The sequence below is a fragment of the Sus scrofa genome, chromosome 13 (genome assembly GCF_054392235.1).
Source record: "Sus scrofa isolate SSC_HxYL_T2T_F1_AM1 chromosome 13, Sscrofa_HxYL_maternal_Yorkshire_Landrace_v2.0, whole genome shotgun sequence".
Taxonomy (NCBI): domain Eukaryota; kingdom Metazoa; phylum Chordata; class Mammalia; order Artiodactyla; family Suidae; genus Sus; species Sus scrofa.
The window spans coordinates 150,858,390-150,884,058 of NC_139395.1; the positions used below are offsets into that span (position 1 = coordinate 150,858,390).

A 25,669-nucleotide genomic window follows, 5' to 3' on the forward strand; every position below is an offset into this window, starting at 1 on the left:
GATGATGATAAAATATTTTCAGGAACAGCATGAGGGAATGTTCATTCACTTCCCAAAATGCGAAATTGAAGAGGTCAAACCCTATTTTATTCAAGCTGAGAGAATAGTGCCCAACTTTATCCCAGCGCTAAATTTAGGCATAAACTGAGCTCTGTCCCCTGGCAAGTTAATTTAGATGAGCTAATGCTTGTTTCTGGCATAAAAGCTATACTCAGTAAATGGTAACTATTATTGTTACTGCAAAAATGGAGTGTCTGTTGGATATTCTCACCCAGTCCTCCCACACAGCCTAAAATCAGCTGTGGCAATTACTTGCACATCTGGGAAAAAAACTCCACATGGGTGAAAGGAGTCCCTTCTATGCAGATCAGATGGTTCCCACCTGAGGGGGGGGTGGGCAGGTGCTGTGCTGGAAAGGGTCTTGCCAGGTAGGTTTGGCCTTGAGCTGAGGAAGAGAGCTAGCTGCCCTCTTCCAGCAGCTGCTTGGAAAAGGGGGCCAGGACAGCTGAGGGGCCTTGAGGGAGTTGGGCTCAGGCATACCCAGGAGGAGATGCCTGGTCAGGCTTCCAGCTTCCAGGTGCTACCTGGCAAAGCATACCCCACAGGAGGAGCTCAGCAAAGACTTCTGGAATGAGGAGCCCAATCTTCAAAACCCTCCACTTCTTTAACACTCTAATTCAGAGAAATTCAGGTAAATTCCTGTGTTTAAATAATGCCACTGTCCTTAAGAGCAGGGCAGAAATGCAATAACGAAATAGTTCCTGGTAGTGTTATAGTAACTCATCCCCACCTCTCTGACTTTTCTGTGCTTTAAGAGGAATTAACATTTGAATTTCATCACTGATCTTTCTCCCCAAGTATTTTTGGGCTCTCTTTCCACTGCTGTCCTGTAGTCGCCATCCTAAAGTGAAGGCCTTGGGGTTACCTAAGCTCTCCTTCCTCCCTGACATCTATTTGGTCACCTGGTCCCTTTCTTCCTAAAGGGACACTTCCTAGAGTGTCTCCAGGGTCTGCCCCTCTCCTCACCTGTCCCGTTGTCACCTCATTGCTCACACTTGGATTAGTATTTCCCTGCCTGCAAATCTCTCTCAATCTCTCTCAATTCCCACCCCCCACACCACCCCTCGCCCAGCCCCGCTAAAACCTCAGCAAGAGCACTGCAGTGACATCCCTTGAAACCACTCAGCAGCAGGTGGTGCTCTTGTGCCAGCACAGAACACTCACCAAAGTTTTGTTCCTTCAGGCAGCCTTGTGAGTACAGACTGTGCCATGGTCCACCCTTTATCTGGCACTGACTGTGTGCCTCTGGGGAACACAGTTATCTAAGACACTGGCCCTGACCTCTAGGAATTTGCAACATACATGGGTTGGAATAGAGCCAATTTGAGGGGGTTGGAGAAAGACTATGGAAAGGTGCCCAGAGGAAAGAAAGACCATATCCAGAAGGGGAAGAGTGGGGAGGGTAGCTGGGCCTCCAGCTAGGGTAGGTTGGTGTAAACACAGGTGTGATAAGGTGGGCCTGTGCAAAGCACAGAAGGAATGTCCTGGAGTGGGGCTGAATGTCCAAGTCCAGTCTCACCCTCCATTCTAGGCCCCTCTGGTTTGCACCTCCTTGTGACACCTCAGGATGAGGGGTGTCTCAGGGAAATCTTTTAGGACAGGATGAATGCCACACTGAGAAAAGACTGGCCAGTCCATCTGATTTGCATAGAGGGAACCAATACTCTGTTTTCTCTGTACCAAGAAGGGCAAGAATCCAGCTTCCCTCAAGGTCCCTGGTTACTCAGGAAGCAGCATGACTAGATTTCTGACCCTGTTTAACTTCTGGTAATTAGCATGGCGTGGACATCACCCTCCTACACTCCTCCCCACGCAGCCTGAGCTCTAGCCACAGTGGACAGTGGATGGTCCCAGAACCCACCCTGTACCTCTGAGGCTGCCGTGCCTTTGCTCGAGCTCTTCCCTGCCCTGCACCCCAACCTGGGCTCGATGTTTTCCCCATCTGTTCCCCACAATAGTAACTGGTACTCGGATCAACTTTCCCCAGGCAGCAGCAGCTCTCTGTGTGCCAGTGCCAGTGCCCCTTCTCCAACATGCAAAGGCCTGACTCCAGTTCATCTTGCAACTGCCTGTTCCCAGAACAGTATCTGGCACTTGTTTAATTGGTTTGTCTTTAGCAGCAGTGTTCTAAGACCTTGTCAACCTGGGCACATGCTTCCAATTTCTCTTTCCTACTAGTTTCTCCAGGTACCAGGCCCCTGCCTCACCTCCTCGCTCTGCTCCCACCTGCTGCCCGCCACATGCCCCAGCACCCTGTTGGGGATGACTGTGTACTTTCTGCCCTTCCTCCCGAGGCCTCTCTGCCACTCCCGATCCCAGCTCCCACCCATCGCTGCTAACCCTCCATCTGCTGAGCACCTATTGGGCTCCCAACATACTAGATGCTTCACATACATTTTCTTTAATCCATACCATAATCATAACATGTGTATTAAAATCTACATTTCACAGATAAAGAAACTGCTCGGAGAGGGTGAACTGGCTACAGATGGTCCATTAGCTAGCGAGTGGCTCAGCTGGGATTCAAACCCAAGTCTCTGTGACTGCAAAGTCAGTGCTCTTTCTAGACTTGGCTGGGTCTTCTGGCCTGCGCTCTCTCTGCTCTCCGTGGGAGGCATGAGCCACAGGGCACCACCCAAGGGAGGAAGCAGGACCACAGGAGGGAAATGAAACAACCAGTTCCGAGAGAAGGGCTGTACCCTAGAAGGCTGCGTAACACAGGCCAGAGGAGGTGCAAGGGCATGGAGAAGAGGGTCGACAACGGGAGGGGGGACAGAAGAGGATGTGGAGGGGGCGCAGGGGGGAGGATAGAGGGTGAAGGGAAGGAAGGAAAGTGGATTCTTCAGAGTAAAATGCCTGGAAAGAAATCTTAAAAATCCCTACCTCAAACAGAAATGCAGCTTGTTTTTTCACTTAATAAATTGTACCTCAATATCTTTCATTCTTCAAAAAGCCTACTTAAGACATTTCTTCCACTTCCCCTCCTGGGACAGAGTGGATATGTTTTCTTTTTTCTTGGCCCACCTCCACACTCTCTTCCCCCCATACAGCAGACCCCCAACCCTAACCTCTGCCCAGCAAGCAATAAAACCTTGACATTCCAGCAGGTTTGAACCACTGGAGTGGTTCCTTACAAGGATTGGGACTCACAGCAATGCTGAAACTGATTCTCCTTACACTTGCCCACATTATTGCCCTATCCAGTGCCTGGGGTGGGGACAGGTCCTCAGCATCTAGCAGAGGACCTGACATATGGAAGATGCTCATTATCTGTGAACAAAGGAATGAATGAATCAATGAATGTTTCTCAGTTACTTCCCTGTGCCTCATACAACATCTTTCTCTGATAAGATCTTTCTTTCCTAGCTCACCTAAATTGCTACGGACAGAATCAGGGTGACCATCTGGATGCTTCAAAGTACTATTAACACAATGTCCATGTTCTCAGTTCCAAAGGGTCACTGTGGGGTCCATACATAAGTAGAGGCCCCCTAGGCAGGCTATTCACATGTAATAATTCAAGTCCCAGCCCCTTCCTGCTCCTCATAAGAGACCTGGGAGGAAGCCAAGGCTCCCGTGCCCAGCGTTCCTGCCATGCCTTCCTCTGCTCTGCCCTCCACACCCACAGTTCCCATGCAGGCCTGCGACCTCAGCGGACACTGGGGCTGACTGAACATGCGGCAGAGGGAAGGAGGAGGGGAGAAAGGATGTACGGAAGGGAAAAACAGCTTCGGGAGAAAACACTCACACATGCAGCCCGCAGAACATTGTGACTTGGATTATTTTTGGAATCTAATGTTTCTAATGTTCAAGGGGAGGAAATGAGAAAAAATAAGTAGAGATTCCCAGGACCAGCAGGCTGGAAATAATATAGGACACTGTGTCCTGTATTGGGTGGGACATGGACACACTTCCTCGCCCTGAATCCAGTCAGTAGCGGATGGCAGGGCCATGGTTAAGGGCCCCTTAGGAGGAGGGAGGGCAGGAACGAGGGGTCCCGGGAGACTTTCTTTAAAAAAAAAAAAAAAATCAGGAAATCACAAACCACTCAGCAAAGACCTTGTCCCGAAGTCCCTCCCAACACCAAGGGCTCAGGCAATTGAATCACAGAGATATGTCAGCACACCCCCTAGAGGTCCAATCTGTGTTTGCCCTCCGACCAGAGCAGGTAAGGACACAGGTCAGGTGGCCTTGAACCTCTACTCCAACCCAGCCCCTCTAGCCACCTCCTAGGTGGCTAGCATATGTGCCTTTCTCCTGCAGGGCAAAGGTAAGGTTTGTGTGTATTTCTGTCTCTGTGTGTGTATGTGTGTTGGGGGAGGGGGAGGAGCCCCAGCCTCAAAGCAGAGGGCCCACCTTCCTGTCATCCACCTGGCTGTATCCCAGCCTTCCCAAGTCTCCCCTTTACCCTGTAAAATGATACTCACATCCACCCCCTGGGCCTGTCACACAAAGTAGATGGGAGACCAAATGAGGAACCACCAACTGGGTGGCTCTGGTTGGGTCTTTGCTGTGGATCAAAGTTTCCTATGTAAAAGGAAGGGCTAGATCAGAAAATCTCTAAGGTCAGGGGTGTGAGAAGACTTCAAAAGCCGACATTCAAAAAAAAGCTATTTGGTATTATAATGACTATAATGTCACTTCAGCTTGACAAATGACACTGCTGGCTGGAGGGGGATGGGGGTTGGAGAGGTGGCAAAGAGAAGCATCAATGGGCCAAGTGTGGGGGAGGGAGGAGGGGGCGTGCATTAGGTCCACACTGGCCCCAGAGATTCTTGTCAACCCCAGCAGAATGAGACTTTCAGCCCTGCTTTGGGTCCTGGGGAGTGATCAGAACTGCTATACCTCAGAGGAAGAGGGCAAGAAACAGCAATGCATAATTTGCCAGTGACAGGGCATCCTGCAGAGGTCCTGAATTGCTAGTACAGTTAGTAGGACATACAAACAGCAGAAACAATAAACACATAACCCTCAGGGCATCACCCTGCTGCCTACATGGGCCCCATACGCATTTTCTCAGGGTGATTAACATGAACGTAACATTATTTTGTTTGCACAGACCTCCAAGATTATCAAAATTGGATGGACTGTAGGAAGTGCTTCTGGCTGCGAGGTGGTAGGAGAATAAGACAGATCTGTTCTTTGCTATAATGCACGGCAGGAGGGGACAAGTGTCTCAGATGTAGAAGGTTCATGGGAAGGCACAATCACATCCCCCTGGGGAGAATCACTTTCCTCTGTGGCTTCAAAAGACAGACACTGGTATTCCAGAGACCTTTGCCTGCAGTGGCACCTCCAACCCTGACCCATCAGATGTGACCCCAGTTTGACCTCGGGGCTCTTGTCCTATGCCTGACCCAGGGGCACCACACAATCTTGTGAACTTGGGGGGTCCCCATGAACCCACATAATTGCCAACTTCTCTCAAAACTCAATTCTTGATTTCGTTCCGTGAGGGATCACTGAAAATTATTTGGAGCACTTGGAAGTGCTTGGAAGACTGCATTGACGACACTGCGAGGTCTCAGTGGGCGTTGGATGAGGAGTAAATCAGGACTGAAATGAGGCAGGGAGAAGGGAGGGAAGCCGAGGTCTAGGGAGTAGCGAATCTGGGCCAGGCATAGGGCTGGCACCTCCACACACGTCATCCCACTCAATTATCCCAACAACTTTGACAGCGTTTAGGCCTTCAACAGATTATGGTTCTATTTGCCAAGAAAATTTCTTATTTTCCATCATCACCCAAGGTGACAACCCTGAAGAGAGATGAGCCAACTGTAGATATACGGGGGGGGGGGGAATGAATAGCAAAACGGCAAAAAATTATTATAGAACTGTCAAGCTATAAAGGGTTTAGACATCTTGTAGTGTGGCAAGTTAGGGGAAGAGGAATGGCAGCTACGTTTGGGTTGGGATGAGTGGGGGTCTTCACCAAACTGTTCTGGAGATTGTGATACAACCCTAACAAGCCTATTCTCCTCCCCCACCGCCCCCCAACCATGACCGCATGTATACTGCCACTCCACGTCTCCCACTGAAAGACATTTTCACAAAGACAGAATATGGTACATGAGAACAGTGCCGTGGGGAAGCAGGAAAAAAGTCAAAATCTGAGCTACGCCCAATTCTTCATCTCTGTTTTGTTGGGAAGACAAATGGGAGTCAGAGGTTAAAGCTGTGTCTATGGTCTCCCAAGAGGTAAGAACATCCCAGCTCCACACAGCTCCATTTCCGCAAGGACAGGGCACTTGTGGCCGTGAACAGAGTCTCACCACGCAAGGATGAACATGCATGAAGGTATTTAACATTAGGTTTCCCAAAGAGACTGTCCCCACAGGTGGCGTGGTGAGGGCAGCCATTGAGACCAGGTTCCTCTAAGCAAAGAAGAGGCTCTCACCTTGGCAGATGCCTTGGTCACAGAGGAGGTGGGGCAGCTAAATATCCTCCCAGGCGTGGTGATAAAGACCTTGCTGTGGTCATGTCGAAGCACAGGCTTATACACAAAACAAACACAACGTGGGTATAAACCATAATAAGTACAGCTCCAATACTGGAAGCCCCACTGTGTAGCTCTGCTCATTCTTAAGGGGATTCTCTCCCAGGAAGTGGGAAGATAATCCTTTCCAGAATGGCTTTGAGCAAGATGAGAGGACAGGCCTCTGGGTAGACATCAGTTTACCCTCCTTTATTCAGAAGCCAAGTAGACAAAGAGGCCTCCATCAGCTAAGTCTATGTATGCACTGGAACCCTTCTAAGCACTTTCCCTTCTCTAAAAAGACTGGAGCACTGTGGGCCTTCTCCAGATCAAAAGGCAGATGGAGCAGTGTTTCTGGCATTTTCTGATACTTACCACTGCATCAGCATGCAGACAGGTATCAGGAGGACAGGACTGGTTGCCTACAGTGCATGGGAGGTAAGCTTCCACATCGAGGTCTTTTCCAGTTCTACCATTCTAAGGTGTACCCTAGGCACCTGGGAAGTGGGAGGGGCCAGAGAGAACCTTCCACTGAGCAGCACCCACCCTTCCTTTTTCCAAGGAGACATCTACAACAAGGCTACTTAATGACCCCTTACATCACAAACTGTCCCCTACTGGGGATGAGGCCTCCCTTCTCTCCAGCAATGGGATGTGCCCTTCATCACACAGGGTACACTGCAGTCAGGGGGCAGGGAGGGGGTAACTGGCTGCGAAACAGGGCTGCAAAGAAAGCCATGCTCTGTGCCTGACTAATGAGGAGCCAGTAGCCTGTGTTCAGTGACCACATTGCAGGACAGGCCCATTAAGTTACAGACCAGAGGGCCCAGGGCCCAGGTGCCTGTCTTCCAGCAAAATGCACTGTATGTTCCTTGAATCACCTCTGAATTACTCAGCTCTCCCACAGATCACTTGGGAAGGCCCCCTTGTTATTCCTGAGCTGCAATATCCCCCTTCTCTGAGAACTCCCTAATCACAGAGGCTGTGCCTAGCACAGTGGGGCACACACAGCAGACACAAGTAAGAATAAATAGGACTTGATGACAACTTGCTGCTTCTGGCTCACTCATTTTTATCCACGTGCCTTGTTTTGGGCTCACAACAGCTGCTCAACAGAAGTTGATTAAGTGAATGGGTGGCCTGCTTTATGAATTATTGGTGGAACAGAGTCCCTCCTTTCTAAGTGTTTAACCGGAGGAGAGAAAGGTTCCTTCCCTGCCTGCCACCCCCAAGATGAGGAATGTGTGAGGGCATCACAGAGGTCAGGGGAAGGTGGTGAGGGGTGGCTTCACCCCCCAAGACCAGCTGGTAACTGGGAGCACTGCCATTATTCAAGGCCTGGGAAAAAAGCTGTCACCCACGGGGCGAGAGGGGCGACTCGGTGCCCACCCCTTTGCAAAAATAGAAGCTGGGTGATCACCAGACTTCTCCAATTGCCAAGAGCTTCCCAGATCTGGAATTAGAGGCCTGCAACAAACCTCCCACCAGAGAAGAGGCTAAGACATGGCTCATGCAGTAACTATTTCCTCAGGCCCTTGTTTAGATGTGGATCTGCACACAAGCCTCTTCCCCAAACCACCACCCTCCTCACCCCTTTCCAAAACACCAAATAAGTCAAGGGCTCAGGCACTTAGTTCTGCACAGATATTTTAAATTAATCTTGAAGCAACTTAAAAAGGCTGTTTTTCTCCCCGGTCCCTCACCCAGTACATTTCTGTGGCAGCTGGGTCAAGCCTGAGCAATTTTCACCACTGACTCAATATTGAAATATTCCTGGGCTACCCTCTTCCCATCGTCCTTTCACTCCCTCTGTTTTGTTTGTGATATTCTCCCCACCCCACCCCCACACACACACTCATGTGCACAAACACACATGCATATACATTTCTTTTTCGTTGTTGTTTGTTTTTTTTAGGGCCGCACCCATAGCACATGGAAGTTCCCAGGCTAGGGGTCGAATTGGAGCTGCAGCCGCCAGCCTCCGTCACAGCCACAGCAACGCCAGATCCTAGCCACATCTGCGGCCTATACCACAGCTCACAGCAACACCAGATCCTTAACCCACTGAGCAAGGCCTGGGATCGAACCCACATCTTCATGGATACTAGTCAGGTTTGTTATCACTGAGCTGTGACAGGAACTTCACACACACAATTCTTTTTAAGGTATGAGCACAGACCCTTAGAGTCTATGCACAGAATTCAGGGATATTATATCTGAATAGGAAACATACATTTTTATTTTTACTAACCTCTAACTAAAATATAGCACTCTCTTCAATTATGAATGTCGCCAACAAACTTCATTAATGTTACCAGTACCTGGGCCGCTGACATCAATAGAAACACACACATTTTCCTATCACATCACAGCTGTTGCCCTGAAATATTATTTATGCTCATCACTACTTTAAAATTATGGTAGTTATAAGACCAAGTCCATCTTCTTATTTAACATGTTCCTAAAGAATTACATATGTTGTTATATTTTAAACATTTTAATGATTGTATTTCAATAATTTTCCAATCCATACATATATAAATATATAAATATTTAAAATACATATTTAAAATTATATATTAAAATATATGTTTAAAATAATGTATAATAATGTAATTTTAAATATACATATTTAAAACACATATTATATATATATATGTTTGTTTGGTCTTTTTAGGGCCACACACAAGGCCTGTGGAAATTCCCAGGCTAGGGGTGGAATCAGAGCTGTAGCCACTGGTCTACAGCACACCCACAGAAACATGAGATCCAAGCTGCTTCTGTGAACTACACCACAGCTCATGGCAATGCCAGATCCCCAACACACTGAGCGAGGCCAGGGACTGAACCCACATCCTCATGGATACTAGATGGATTGGCTTCCACTGAGCCACAATAGGAACTCCCCTAACTCCTATATTATTTTGTACATTGACAAACAGTATTCTGGGAAGTGTCCATAGATTTCACCAGACCAAAGGGATCCAGAGCATGGAAAGCTTAAGAGCCTCTGCTGTCAAATGGGCAGTGGAAGGTGGGAATTTGAGATTTAGCCTAGAGCCATCATGGGCCAAGGGGCTCAGGAGCTAATAGGCAGTGTCCGGTGGTAGCATGAGGCAGATCTTAGGAGCGGCAGGATAGTAGGGTTAGTGGGTAAGAGGTTGGGTGGGCTCTGGAGACAGACAAAACACTGGCTCTGTCCAACCCACAGTGTGATCTTGGGCAGGGCAAGCATCTCTCTGAGCTTCCATTTCCTCCACCATAAAATAGGAATAATGACACACCATCCAATTCTTACGAGCCTGAGTTGAGAGGATATATGTGTGGCAGCAATTACTGCTTGGTTGATTGGCACTAGGCTGACTCTAGAATGTCATCTCCCCTACTTGGGGACTTCTGGAGCCAAGGTTATGTTGTTTTGTTTTGTTTGGAGCCCTGCACTGACTGTGACCTCTTCAGGCTTACCTTATTGTTGAGCTTCAGGGATGCAGGGAAGTGCCTCAAACTCTAAAACATATGTAGGGGGACCAAGTCCCCTGCCTCCCCTTCGGTCCTGGCTCACTGAAACAGGCACCCAGGCTAGGCGGCAAAGCAGATGCCCTGCCCCAGAGTAGAAGAGACCTCAAGTAAAAGGGAGATGCTCCAGACCTTTCCAACATTGGTCACAGGAGCCAAAGTACCTGCCTCTAGCTTTACAGAGCAGCTGGCTCCTGACCTGGTATCTCTCATCACTTGGATATGAGATGGGGGTTCTGCAGTCCAATTATACCTAAGCTGGCACTCCCACATAAATAGGGATCATAACTATATAGAGTTTTATATCCTGATTTGATCATTTAAAACACCTGGAGACATTTTTCAATATGGGCTCTTAATAGACACAAAACCATTATAACAGGTATTATCTGTCAAACTTATGGGTTACTCTGAGAGGTCATGGTATTCATGAGTGGTACTGAGCATTTAAATATAAGTTATTTGCAGAAAGCTGATAGGGGATCACTTTCACTCTTCTTCTTTTTTTTTTTCTTCTCCTTTTTTTTTTTTCTTTTTTTTTTTTTTTTTTTGGCTGTGCCCACAGCATGCAGGGGAAATTCCTAGGCCAGGTATCAAACTTATGCCACAGCAGCAACTTGAGCCACGGCAGTGACAATGATGGATCCTTAATCTGCTGTGCCACAAGGGAACTCCCCGTTTCACTCTTCCTTAAGTGTATATAACAGTAAATTCTATTCTTTAGCTTGGAGGGAATCTAGAGAAGACACTTTTGCCTCCTCAGCCAAGAGGCACTGTATAGCATTTTCCTTTTTCACTTTCTCGTATCTCCCCTGACAAGGCGAAAGCTTTGAAAATTCACCACTGGAAAAACAATGTCTTGCTTCAGAAAGTGCGCAGTATTTGAGGAAAAACCTCCAGAAAGAAGTGGAATGGCAGGAAGAGCCCTGGACTTCAAACGGAAGAGTCTGCCATTGTAGCCCCAAGATCAAAGAGTACGCACTTCCCCGCCTCAGCCAAGACACCACCACCCACCTCAGAGGATCAAAGAGCTGCGTGGATTAAACGAGACTCTGTATGCAGAAGTGCTCTGTCAGTAGTTGAGTACACTGCAGGACAATAATTTGGTAACAGTATTGTTACTTCTGTTGCTCAGCTGGCTTGAATCACTCATGGCATGCAGTGTCCAACAGTGGACTCTGCAGCCATGCTGCCCCTCCTGGTTTGGCCAAGTTATTTAGCCTCTCAGTTTCTGCCTCCATAAAATGGGATGATGGTAACATACCTACTTCACAGGAATCTCGAGAGATTAAAATGAATTAATTTATACATGCTGCAAAAAACAGTACCTAGTACATAATAAACACTACACAAGGGGAGCTTTAAAAACTACTTGAACTGGTCAACAAATTCAGCAAAGTAGCAGGATATAAGATTAACATTCAGAAATCAGTTGCATTTCTGCATACTAACAATGAAATATTAGAAAAGAAATACGAAAATATAATACCTTTTAAAATTGCACCCCAAGAAATCAAATACCTGGGAATACACCTGACCAAGGAGGTAAAGGATTTATATGCCAAGAACTATAAAACATTAATCAAGGAAATTAAAGAAGATGTAAAGAAATGGAAGGATATTCCATGCCCCTGGGTTGGAAAAATTAATACTGTAAAAAATGGCTATACTACCCAACGCAATCTACAGATTCAATGCAATCCCTATCAAATTACCTATGACATTTTTCACAGAACTAGAACAAGCAATCCAAAAATGTATATGGAATCACAAAGACCCAGAATTGCCAAAGCAATTCTGAGGAACAAAAACCAAGTAGGAGGCATAACTCTCCCAGACTTCAGGCAATATTATAAAGCCACAGTCATCAAGACAGTGTGGTACTGGTACCAAAACAGACAGACAGAACAATGGAACAGAATAGAAAACCCAGAAATAAGCCCAGACACCTGTGGTCAATTAATCTTTGACAAAGGAGGCAAGACATAAAATGGGAAAAAGACAGTCTATTCAGCAAATATTGCTGGGAAACCTGGACAGCTGCATGTAAATCAATGAAACTAGAACACACCCTCACACCATGCACAAAAATAAACTCAAAATGGCTGAAAGACTTCAATATAAGACAAGACACCATCAAACTGCTGGAAGAGAACACAGGCAAAACATTCTCTGACATCAACCTTATGAATATTTTCTCAGGTCAGTCTCCCAAAGCAATAGAAATTAGAGTAAAAATAAACCCATGGGACCTAATCAAACTGACAAGCTTTTGCAGAGCAAAGGAAACCCAAAAGAAAACAAAAAGACAACTTACAGAATGGGAGAAAATAGTTTCAAATGATGCAACAGACAAGGGCTTAATCTCTAGAACATACAAGCATCTTATACAACTCAACAGCAAAAAAAGCCAACAACCCAATTGAAAAATGGGCAAAAGACATGAATAGATATTTTTACAAGGAAGATGTACAGATGGCCAACAGGGACATGGGAAAATGCTCAACATCACTGATTGATTATTAGAGAAATGCAAATCAAAACTACCATGAGATACCACCTCACACCAGTCAGAATGGCCATCATTAATAAGTCCACAAAAAACAAATGCTGTAGGGGGTGTGGAGAAAAGGGAACCCTCCTGCACTGCTGGTGGGAATGTAAGCTGATACAACCACTATGGAGATCAGTATGGAGATACCTTAGAAATCTATACATAGAACTACCATATGACCCAGCAGTCCCACTCTTGGGCATATACCCAGACAAAACTTTCCTTAAAAAAGACACATGCACCCGCATGTTTGCTGCAACTCTATTTACAATAGCCAAGACATGGAAACAACCTAAATGTCCATCGACAGACAACTGGATTCGGAAGATGTGGTATATATACATAATGGAATACTACTCAGCCATAAAAAAGAATGAAATAATGCCATTTGCAGCAACATGGATGGAACTAGAGACTCATACTGAGTGAAGTAAATCAGAAAGAGAAAGACAAATGCAATGTCACTTATATCTGGAATCTAATATTTGGCACAAATGAACCTTTCCATAGAAAAGAAAATCATGGACTTGGAAAATAGATTTGTGGTTGTCAAGGGGAACGGGGAGGGAGTGGGGTGGTTGGGGAGCTTGGAGTTAATAGATACAAACTATTGCCTTTGGAATGGACCAGCAGTGAGATCCTGCTGTGTAGCACTTGGAACTAACTATGTCTAGTCACTTATGATGGAGCATGATAATGTGAGAAAAAAGAATGTATATATGTATGTGTAACTGGGTCACCATGCTGTACAATAGAAAAAAAAATTGTATTGGGGAAATAACTATTAAAAAATAATAAGAAAAAAAAAAGAAAAAAACAACTCTGTGATCATTGGCCAAATATAAGACTGGGGTAAATGTACATCAGCTGAAACCGGTAGGCAAGTTTTTAAAGATTTTCCACAAAAGTATTATCATTGATCAAAAAGTTAGATTAGCAGCCTCTGTCACTCTCCCTGAAAAGACATGTAAGCCCCCTCCCCAGGCCCACTGAAGTTTGCCTGGAGCCCTCCTACCTTCTCGGCATCCTGCTCAAAGAGCCGCAGCTGGAAACACTGGTCCAGCTTGAGTTTGCGCACGTGCCACATCTGGTGCAGGTGCTGCCTGGTGGAGTGCAGCTTGTCCAGGAGGCTGGTGATCTTGGGCACCAAGCTCTGGAAGTCAGCGCTGCCCGGGATGCAGTTGCGCCCTGAGAAGCCATCGCTGCAGCGGATGCACTGCAGTAGCCGCTGCCCCTCCCGGTCCAGCTCTTCCACAGGGGCCTTGAGCACCTTCTTCTTGAGCTGTGTGTGCTCATCAATGAGCCGCCGCGAGCCCTCCACGTCCACTGGGAACTCCTTCCGGGCCAGCATCTCCTGCAGGTCCTCGAGGCGCGAGAGCAGGTGCACAGCACTGTTGAAGAACTCCTCCAGGGAGAGCCGCAGTTCGATCCACTCCTCGTGGTTGTAGTCCAGGGAGCCGTCAAACTCCTCTGTCAGCTGGGAGGGGTCCACCAGCTTTGTGAGGCCCTCCACGGACACCATGCTTGTCTGGGATGGGCAGACACAGAGAGGGCCATTCAGTGATATTGGGTGAGTAGGGGGAAGACCCCAGGGCAGCCATAGGCAGAAGAGAGGAAGTCAAGGGGGAAGGCAAGAGAAGTCCACATAGTAACGACCCTGCCCGGGAAAGGGCAAGTGGGAGAGCACATGGCCCCCTGGTCAGCAGCCACAATCGGCCAAGGCCAGCAGTTTCAACAGATTGGCTGACTGGCTCAAAAAGCCTCTCCACCAGCCACCCATTTGCCAGGGAAGATGAAACCCTGCTGCTCTCATCTCCCTCCTCCCCATCCCCAAGTCCATCACAGCAGGGTTTAGGATGCTAGAAGCAGAAGGGGGAATAACAAACCAAGTCTAGCTCTAGGAGCTCTAGTTCTCAACAGCTTTAAAACTCAGGATCTCATCATGGTTGCCCTAAATGGTATGGGTCAATCTTGGGCTGCAAGCATCTCAGCATCCATCTTCCTGCCTCTCCCGATGAGCAGATGCCCTTCTCTGGTGCAGTGAACAGACAGGCTGGGCCAGGGAGTCTGAGTCCTCAGTTTTCTCTGAGCCTACAAGCTCCTGGACAGTAGAGTGGAGAAGGTTTATCTCCAGGACACAGAGCTGCAAATGACGGCACCAGCGACCACCCCAATTTGCCAAGAAAGAGCTTTCCTTCCTATAGGATTTCCTGATTCCCTCTCCTGGGGAAGGAGAGGCTACTACAGAAATATACGGATGCAGAATCCAGCCCTGGACTAACTAATTGGGTGAACCAAGCAAACTAAGTTCTCAGAGTCTCAGTCTCTTCCTCTGTACAATGGAGATAATAATGCTTTTCTCCCAGGGCTGTGCTGGAATTAAATGTGATGGTGTGTAAAATACCTAGAGCACCAGGCTTGGGGAGTCCCTGTCAGCCTCCATCAGGATGTTCCTCACTGGACCTTAAAAGTGGTTCATCTCCCTTGATCTTGCTGCTCTCTGAGCATCTCCTCCTCTTCTCCCTTCCCCTCTATCTCCTTCGAAAGGCACAGGAAGGAGTTGCCTGTGTCTGCAACAGGGCTTCTCAACGGGACTGCTCATCAGAATCCCTTGGGGGTTTACAAAAGCGCTGATGCTCAAGCCTGACCTCTAGAAACTCTGATGTAGTAGGTCTGGGCTGGAGTTGGGCCTGGGTGGTTTTAAGAGCTCCTAATATGCAACCAAGGGCACAAACCTCTCTTTACCTAGATCCCTGCTATTCAAAATGAGGCCCTCAAACCAGCAGCATCAGCACCACCTGGGAGCTTGTGAAAAAATGCAGAATCTCGGATCCCTAGACCTACTAGGTTAGAACCTACGTTTAACAGGATTCCCAGAGGATTCTGTGTATTAAACTCCAAGAAGCCCTGTTTTAGAGCCTTTTCCTCTTTGAACATGGCTCAAAGTTGCCACTTCCAGGAAGTCTCCCATGATTCCATTTACCAATTATTAAGTAAATAATTGCCATTCAACAAGCCTGGACTCTCATCTCTGTAGCATTTACTGCTTTAGTCGGCACTAACCACTTCACCTGCTCTTTGTAAAACACTATAGGAGTTCCCACAATAGTACAGTGGGTTAAGAATCCGACTCCAACAGTTCAGGTTGCCGTGGAGGCAAGGGTTCGAACCCTGGCCCAGTGTAGTGGGTTAAGGACCTGGTGTTGCCACGGCTGTGGCGTAGGTGGCAGCTGCAGCTCAGATTCAATCCCTTGCTTGGGAACTTCCACATGATACAGGTGCGGCCATAAAAACAAAAACAAAACCCCCCAAAAAATACTACTTTGTAAATATTCCTCCAAGTGGGAAGCCGCCAGCTCTCTCTCCTGTTCATCTTGTTTAGCTGGCAAAGACAAGCTTGCTCAACTTGGGGTGAAGGGGGTGCAGGGAGATGGGAAGTGCTGGGCAGCTAGGCTGAAGTACAAGTTTCAAGATTTGTTGGAAAGATTGTTTCCAGTTACTTCAGCTAATAAATTTATAGGCCTGTTGTCACCACTTCTGTACAAACAAACCAAAAATACACAAAGCATTTATTTCCCTGCAGGACTCCTAGCGTTGGGAACATGTGCTTGGAGAGCATAAGAATTAACTGTTTTTACACCAAGTCAAAGTTCTCATGTGATTTTCACGGAGAACTGTCTTGGTCCAATGGTCAGGTTGTTGTGCTCAAACTGTAGCCTGTTGGAGCCAGCACACCCCCTGCTCACCGCCCCCCCCCCCCCACGCCAACGTGCTCCTCGGCCCTGGGGACAAGCCTCTGAAATGGAAGTTGCTGCTGGATTAAGAGCAGCTCGGCCTTTCCAACACACACACGTATGTATAATTCATCCCCTTGAGGATGGGGGCCACAATTCCAAGAAAGGGAAACAGCTTGGATTTGGCTGGAGCAAAAGTTCCTAAATCGTGGACTTAATCTGACGTGTTGTCATTAAACATCCTCGGGGGGCACATATAACCTCCAGAAAGATCTCTTTAAAAAATATGTTTTCTCTGAGTATAAAAGTAATATAAAATTCTCAAAAGAAAGTAGAAAAACCTAAAGAAAACAAAAACCACCATAATCCAGCCACCTCAAATAAATCACTGTCACCATTTTCATGCATCTCTCAGTCTTCTTCTCCATATACTACACACTTAAAAACAAATTTGAGATTATACTGCCCAGTTTTATAACTCCCCCTTTTAAAAGTAATATAGCATGCACATTTTTCTATGACACTATTGTTCTAAATATGATTTTTAATGGCTTCATAGTAACAAAAATTAATGGGTATTTAACATAAAAACTGTGTGTGTGTGTATATATGTGTATGTCTGTGTGTGTGTGTGTGCAAATCTGTGCATACATAGGGGTGTGAATTATTGCAAAAAACACTTTGATGATGGAGTTCCCGTCATGGCGCAGTGGTTAACGAATCTGACTAGGAACCGTGAGGTTGCGGGTTCGATCCCTGGCCTTGCTCAGTGGGTTGACGATCTGGCTTGCCATGACCTGTGGTGTAGGTTGCAGATGCAGCTCAGATCCCCCGTTGCTGTGGCTCTGGTGTAAGCCGGTGGCTACAGCTCCAATTAGACCCCTAGTCTGGGAACTTCCATATGCCGTGGGAGTGGCCCAGGAAATGGCAAAAAAAAAAGATAAAAAAACCCCAAAAAAGCAAAAAAACAAAAACACTTTGATGAACAACCTTGTGGACTTTTTTTTTGTTTGTTTGTAATTATAATTGGCTTTTCATCTTTTTTGTTTAATTTTTATAGTAAAAATATTTTCCTAGAAGGAGAATTACCAGATCAGTGGATATAAACTCTTTTTAAGGCATTTGACCCAAGTTACGAAAATGCCCCAGGAACAACTGTTCCGATTTATACTCACCAGAAGTAACAGGACTGCCTCATGACACCGTGTCCTGTGACAATCTCTCGAGCCTCATATTCCTTCTGAGGCTCTAACTGGTGAGGCCACAGTAGCCAAAGAATCCTGACCTATCAGGCCCTGACATGTTGGGATGGCAGGGTAGATAGAGAAGTGCAGGTGAAACACGGGTGGGTGGCAGGAGGGGAAAGGAAAGGGGAGCTAGGAGAGAGGTCCAGCTCACCTCAAAGATGAACTTGGAGCTGCCAAAGTTGGTCTTCTGTTTCTGCCAGAAGTTGTCGGGCTTGATGATGAGGGCCACATGGATCTCGGCTGGGAAGGCTTCCTGCAGCGTCTTGAGGAGGGGCTTAATGAGGTCCCACTTGGAGCCCCGCATGTCGATGATGACGGTGAAGCCACGTTTGCACACGTCCTCGCTGTGGGGAGGTCAGAGGTCAGGCATGATCACTCTAGGCAGCTGAGACTCTGGAGTATACCGTCAAAAAGCATCTGGAAACCTGCCTTCCTCTTTATCTGGACTAACCTTTCGACTTCAAGCCAGGCGTCCTGGCTGCCTTTCAATTCAACTCAAAATGTGTTGCCTCAGAAAACCTTTCTAGATTAACCTCATCTGACCAAGGGCATTCTGCCTTCTCTCAGCACTTTGCAAATAACTCAGCCTTTCCCATAGTCAACTGCACTTGTCGGAAGTTTATAGATTTGGTATTCTTACTGTGTGTTTAATTTTTTAAAAATTCTTGTCTCACTCTCCTGCTCCTGGGATGAATCGTGTTTTCTCCATTTGAATACAAACACTCTAAAGACAGGGATGCTGCTGCTTGTAGATCTGAGGTGGAAAGTCCTTGGCATGAGGAGTTCCTGTTGCGGCTGAGCAGGTTAAGAATCCAATATAGTGTCCTTGAGAATGTGGGTCCAACCCCTGGCCTCGCTCAGTGGGTTAAGGATACAGTGTTGCCACAAGCTGCGGCATAGGTTGCAGGTGTGGCTTGGATCTGGTGTTACTGTGGCCGTGGTGTAGGCCTGCAGCTGCAGCTCTGATCTGACCCCTAGCTGGGGAATTTCCATATGCCACAGGTGCAGCTGTAAAATGAGAAAAAAAAAGAAAGTCCTTGGCATGAGTGCTGTCCTTCCGTGGGCCCACATCAATGGCAGCCATTGCTAAGCTTCACCATGGACCCAACCTGGGTCAAAGAATCTTTTTAATAAAGGGCTCTAGCCTGATTCTATCAATTGATTAGAGATAGCACACAAGGTATTGATAACGCCAGTCTATTTAAGATATATTACTTGTAGTTAAAATTGTATGTCAATTTTTAAAAAATCAAGTCCTTGAGTCACGCTGGTAATTCTTAGATGGCCAAGGGTGGGACTGATGAGAACAGTGGATGTGGTCCTATTGTTTCATGAAAGCCCATTGTAAGAGTCAGGGCATAAGGAGGCACATTTAGGAAGCTAAGAGTGAAATCAAGGCCAGATGAAGTAACAGTGACCAACCTGAAAACCAAAACATAATAAGGCTAAAGTGAAACAAGACATTGTGGAGTTCCCGTTGTGGCTCAGTAGTTAACGAATCCAACTAGGAACCATGAGATTTTGGGTTCAATCCCTGGCCTCGCTCAGTGGGTTAAGGATCCAGTGTTGCCATGAACTGTGGTGTAGGTCGTAGATGCCGCTCAGATCTGGCAGTGCTGTGGCTGTGATGTAGGCCAGCGACTACAGCTCCAATTAGACCCCTAGTCTGGGAAGCTCCATATGCTTCAGGTGTGGCCCTAGAAAAGACAAAAAAAAAAAAAACTCTTGGACTTTATAGCTCCTAAGAATCAAAGAAAAAAAAAATGAAGGTCAGAACAGTTATAACACCTCAGTTTGGAAGAAAGTCTGTGTTTTAGTAGTTAGGGGTCTTTCCTTCGATCCTTCTTGGTTTATTTAACCTATGTGTTTATTTTATAACTCAAAATAAAACTTTGGTTAATTCACATGTTTGTATAAATATTGGTGTAGCATTTCCTTAGGGTGCTGGCTGTATTTCCTATTACCCAGATTATACTTGCTTAAACCCCTGTATACGCTGCTTGCCCCAGAGTCATGTGCCACCACCTAGCAATCACCTACAGCTACTGGACGTAAGGCCACAACTGGAGGATTTGGGCTACAAAAGAAAACCAAATAAGTGCCATTTCAGGCTTCATTCTCAAATCTCAATATGTCACAGACTTGTGAAGAGATAACAGCTCCCACTACTGAATGAATGTCTCAAGCAGATGGCAGCTTACTTAGGCCTCCCAGTTAGACAGTTAGACAGGAAACTCCCCAGTGAGGACACTCTGTCCCTTTCTTCTTGTTGAAACAAAGGATTAGACTCTGCATGGAGGAAGGCTGAGCCTTTTGTTTCTCGGCAGATCCTGCATCTCAAAGGAAAGGAGTGGTCTCTTCTCTTTCTCTGACACCTACTTAGTCAGAAAGTGGCCAGAATCTTCCATAAGTAATTCGCTCTACCTTATTGTCTGAAAGCAATGTGATTTTCTTCTTAAATTATAGAATTTCTTTCCCATTATAAGAAAAGACCTGCTAATTACAGAAAAGTTAAAACAGTCAAAGGTCTATGTAAGAGATACTAATGAGAGGGATTTATAATACTTGGCCTATTTCCTTCCAGTCTTTTTTTGTGCATGTAATTTTCATACTTTATTGTGTTCCACCTTTCACTGTAACATAGAGGCTCTTTTCACGTCTAAAATTTCTTTGAAACTGTCATGTTCCGCAACACATAGTCCATCTTACATCTACCATAGCTGAATCCTTCTCATTATTGCTTTACAGGGGGCATATCAATTTGTATGTCTACCAGCAAAGCATGAGTATCCTTCCCCCCTCCTCTTACTGTACCCTCATCAGCACTGGTCACTGAGTTTTTTAAATCTTCACCAATTTTCTAAGAAAAATATTACCTTACATTTAAATCTGCATTTCTTCAATGACTGGCTATAGCATACTGGCCCATAAGAAGTTCTTCTGTGATTTACCTGGTCATTTCCTTTATCTATTGAGACTTTAGACTTTTTCTCATTGAGTTTAGTTTCCTTTAGCAGGACTCACATGTGTTGCATGCCCATTTATGCCAGGCACTGCAGGACTGTGGTCTGCCTTTCCTTAGAGATGACCCACTTCCTTGTTTACCTGCTCCTCAGGCTCCATCACTGTGACCATAACTGTGCTGACATGAGAAATCCCGTCCCTAACAATGAAGTCAGTGTTACCACCAAGAGCCGGGGTTTGATTATCCCAGGATCTAAAATGTGGTCATGCATAACCACCAACACAGCTATTAACGGATAATCTCTGACAACTCAAAGAGAAATCGTGTACTAATACCCTCTAGGAAGTTTTCACTAGCTCAAAAAAAAAAAAAAAAAATGGGGAAAGAGGCCCAGGGGCTGAGTGTTGACAGATAACCTAATTGGCATCTTTCTGTGAAAACAGCTAAGCTGCCAAGGTGCTTTCTGTGTTTGGTCTGAAGCAAGGAGAATAGCCAGGGGAGGGAAAAGACGTTTTTTATCACATGCTTATTCTGTGCCAGGACTATGGTTGGGCACTTGACATACATTATTTCACTTTATCCTCAGAAAAACCTATAAACTTGGCATGGTTATCACCATGTAAGAGATGATGACATTGAGGCACAGAATTTGCCTAAGGTCACAGGACTAGTAAGTACCTGGCACAGAGTCAAAACCAGGACCACTGACTCCAGAGCCTGTGCTCAGGTCGCTGTATTACATCACTTCAGCAGATCACCACTGCATACGGTGTTTTTCTGATTGGGTGTGGGCTGAAGGGTTAGTGATGAGGGGACTATATTAGGGAGCTCATAGATGCTGGGGGAAATTTGAGCAAGGAATCTAAGTGGATGGCCTCCATTCTGCAACCTCAAAATCACAAAATCACAGAAGCAAAACAGCATGGTACATTCAGATAGTTCAAGTAATTCACTTTGGTTTAGGTATGTGGGTAAGAGGCAAAGAGTGATGGGAGTGCTGTCAGAATGCCTTAAGAGAGCCCGATTCAAGGCTCTAACCATCATCTTGCACGCCTGCCCCAGGGAACAAGGAGTCTTGCCACATAGATTCCAGGCTACCCACAGTCCTACCCTAGACCACATTCCTTGTACCTGAAACCCTAAAATTCTTGGCTTAAAACACCCTTTGCTACTTTCTGAGCACATGTATGCCTTCTTCCCAGGTCCAATCCCCCAGGGGTAAGGAACACCAGTAGGATGAGCACCGTGGCCTGGGGAATGGCAAAGGATGCAGCTAAAATGTGGATCTGTGAGTTTATTTTTATGTACGCTGTTGGAAAATTTTCTAATTTCATTCTTTTACATGTAATTGTCCAGTTTTCCCAGCACCACTTATTGAAGAGACTGTCTCTCCTCCAAAGAGAGTCTTGCCTCCTTTGTCATAGATTAACTGACCAGAGGTGCTTGGGTTTATTTCTGGGCTGTCTATTCTGTTCCATTGATCTATATTTCTATTTTGTGCTAGTACCATACTGTTTTGATTACTGTAGCTTTGTAGTATGGTCTGAACCCAGGGAATCTGATGGATTAAAGACCTAAATAGAAGACCAGATACTGAAAACTCCTAGAGGTAAACATAGGCAGGATGCTCCTTGACATACATCACAGCAACACCTTGCTTGATATGCCTCCTAGAATAATAACAATAAACACAAAAATAAAGCAATGGGAACTAATTAACTCAAAAGCTTTTACACAGCAAAGGAAACAATTCAAAAAAAATGAAAAGACAACCCACAGAATGCAAGAAAATCTTTGCAAAGGATGCAACTGACAAGGGCCTAATCTCCAATATATACAAACAACTCATACAACTCAACAACAAAAAAATAAACAACCCAATCAAAAAATGGGCAGAAGACCTAAATAGACATTTCTCCAAAGAAGACATACAGATGGCCAGTAGCCACATGAAAAAATGCTAAACATCACAAACTTTTATAGAAATGCAAATCAAAACTACACGAGGTACCACCTCACACTGGTCACAATGGCGATCATGAACAAGACTACAAGTGCTGGAGAGGGTGTGGAGAAAAAGGAACCCTTCTACATTGTTGGTGGGAATGTAACTGGAATAGCCACGATGGAAAACCTTATGGAGGTTCCTCAGAAAACTAAATATAGAACTACCATCTGACCCAGCAATCCCACTCCTGGGCATATATCCACACAAAACTACAACTCAAAAAGATACATGCACCCCTATGTTCATAGCAGCCACTATTCACAATAGCCAAAACATGGAAACATGCTAAATGTCCATTAACGGATGAATGGATTGAGAAGATGTGGTGCATATACACAATGGAAGACTACTCAGCCATAAAAAGAATGAAATAATGCCATTTGCAGCAACATGGATGCAACTAGAGATTCTCAGACTAAGTGAAGTCAGTCAGAAAGAGAAAGACAAATACCAGATGATAACACATATGTGGAATCTAATATACCGCACAAATGAACTGAAACAGACTCACAGACATAGAGAACAAGACTTGTGGGTTGGGGGGATTGGGATGTGCTGGGAGTTTGGGGTTGGTAGATGCAAATTATTACATTTAGAATAGATAACCAATGAAGTCCTGCTGCACAGCTCGGGGAACTATATCCAATCTCTTGGGATAGAACATATGGAAGATGGTATGAGGAAAAAAATGTACATTTATGTATGACTGGGTCACTAGGCTGTACAGTGGAAACTGATGCAATACTGTAAATCAACTATACCCTAATAAAAAATTGAAAGTAAAATAACCCTGTAATATAGTTACTCTTATTCACATTTTATAGTGAAGGAACTGAAGCATAGAGGTTAAAAGTAACTGGCCTAAGATTCCTTAACAGGTAAATGTGGAGCTGGGGATTCAGACTGGGAAAGTTTGGTTCTAGGTTCCATTCCCTTTGCTGCCGCCCCTCCTTTCTCATCGTGTTGAGTCTTAGCCTACTCCAGGCACTGTAAGCACTGGGGATCCAGCGAGGAAATCAATACAAACACCCCTGCCCTCACCGAGGTTACTGTCCTCTGAGGGAAAATGGGCATTAAATGAATAAGTAAACTGTATGATCCAGATGGTAATGAGTGCTAAGAGACAAATTAACCAGGGAAGGGAGGTCAGGATTACTAGGTGACAGCTGCAGCAAAAGAGTGGATATGTGTATGTGTATGACTGAGTCACTCTGCTGTACATGAGGCTAACACAACATTCTAAGTCTACTACACTCCAATAAAAATTTTTTTTTTAATGTGGTGTCCCAAGAAGACTTCAGTTAGGAAGCATTTTTGCAAAGATCCCAAGGAGGTGGCTCTTCTCTGCTTCTGTTCTCACCACTCCATCTGCCTGACCCCAGTTTATTCTCCCTCTGCACCATCGAAGGGTACTCTTCCCCAATCACCTGATCATGTTCCTTCCCTGAATGACACCCTTCAGTGGTACCGGATGGCCATCAGGATAAATGCAGCGCTTCTGTCCCGGCGTAAGATGCATCCTGATTTGAGGCCTGCCTCCCTCCACTCCTGCCAATTCTCTGAAGGCCTTCTTTTAACATTGAGATGAGGGCAGCAGAAGCACAAATGGAAACCCACATACTCCATGTCTAAGTAGTGAAAGTTAATATAGCAAGCTAACCAAACCTTAGATAAAACGTGGTCTACCCTTCTGTTTGACAAATATGTCTCCACAGCTACCTCGGAGGCCAGCTTCAGATTCAGATTTGTTGGACTCCTCTGAGTTCCATACTAGAACTTTGCAGTACAAGGAGCTCTGCCTTCAGCCCATGTTCTGCCTCTCTTCTCTGCCCACCACCCAGCTCTATCTTCTACTGCGGGGGGCCTCATATGAGCATGTGGATACTCTGGCTCACAATCCACATTTTATTTTATTTTTTAAAGTTTTATTTTATTTTTATTAGAGTATAGTTGATTTACAGTATTGCATCAGTTTCCACTGTACAGCCTAGTGACCCAGTCATACATAAATGTACATTCTTGGAGTTCCCGTTGTGGCGCAGTGGTTAACGAATCCGACTAGGAACCATGAGGTTGCGGGTTCGGTCCCTGCCCTTGCTCAGTGGGTTAACGATCCGGCGTTGCCGTGAGCTGTGGTGTAGGTCGCAGACGCGGCTCGGATCCCGCGTTGCTGTGGCTCTGGTGTAGCCCAGTGGCTACAGCTCTGATTCAACCCCTAGCCTGGGAACGTCCATATGCCGCGGGAGCGGCCCAAGAAATAGCAACAACAACAACAACAACAACAAAAAGACAAAAGACAAAAGACAAAAAAAAAAATGTACATTCTTTTCTTCATACCATCTTCCATATGTTCTATCCCAAGAGATTGGATATAGTTCCCCGAGCTGTGCAGCAGGACTTCATTGGTTATCTATTCTAAATGTAATAATTTGCATCTACCAACCCCAAACTCCCAGCACATCCCAATCCCCCCAACCCACAAGTCTTGTTCTCTATGTCTGTGAGTCTGTTTCAGTTCATTTGTGCGGTATATTAGATTCCACATATGTGTTATCATCTGGTATTTGTCTTTCTCTTTCTGACTGACTTCACTTAGTCTGAGAATCTCTAGTTGCATCCATGTTGCTGCAAATGGCATTATTTCATTCTTTTTATGGCTGAGTAGTCTTCCATTGTGTATATGCACCACATCTTCTCAATCCATTCATCCGTTAATGGACATTTAGCATGTTTCCATGTTTTGGCTATTGTGAATAGTGGCTGCTATGAACATAGGGGTGCATGTATCTTTTTGAGTTGTAGTTTTGTGTGGATATATGCCCAGGAGTGGGATTGCTGGGTCAGATGGTAGTTCTATATTTAGTTTTCTGAGGAACCTCCATAAGGTTTTCCATCGTGGCTGTTCCAATTACATTCCCACCAACAGTGTAGGAGGGTTCCCTTTTCCCTATACATTACAGGCTTATTTTAAAAGTTAAGTTAGTTAATATACATAAAGCACTTATGATGGTGCTGGATACATATCTATACTCAGCTGCCATAGGAGACACCGTTGGTATCCCTCCCAGGGTCCCTTTAGTGACCACTGGGCCCAGTCCCCTGCTCCAAAA

General features: G+C 45.6%; 1 protein-coding gene across 37 annotated transcripts in view; it reads right to left on the reverse strand.

Moving 5' to 3' along the window:
- Nucleotides 1–25,669, reverse strand: part of KALRN (kalirin RhoGEF kinase) — a 695,174-nt gene that overhangs the window by 447,684 nt on the left and 221,821 nt on the right. For all 37 annotated transcript variants that reach the window (XM_084990933.1, XM_084990932.1, XM_084990931.1 and 34 more), the window contains 2 exons: nucleotides 17,738–17,930; nucleotides 13,621–14,133 (listed from right to left, as the gene is read on the reverse strand). In XM_084990933.1, coding sequence (XP_084847059.1) covers nucleotides 13,621–14,133; nucleotides 17,738–17,930 — 706 coding nt within the window. The remainder of the gene's footprint in view (nucleotides 1–13,620; nucleotides 14,134–17,737; nucleotides 17,931–25,669) is intronic.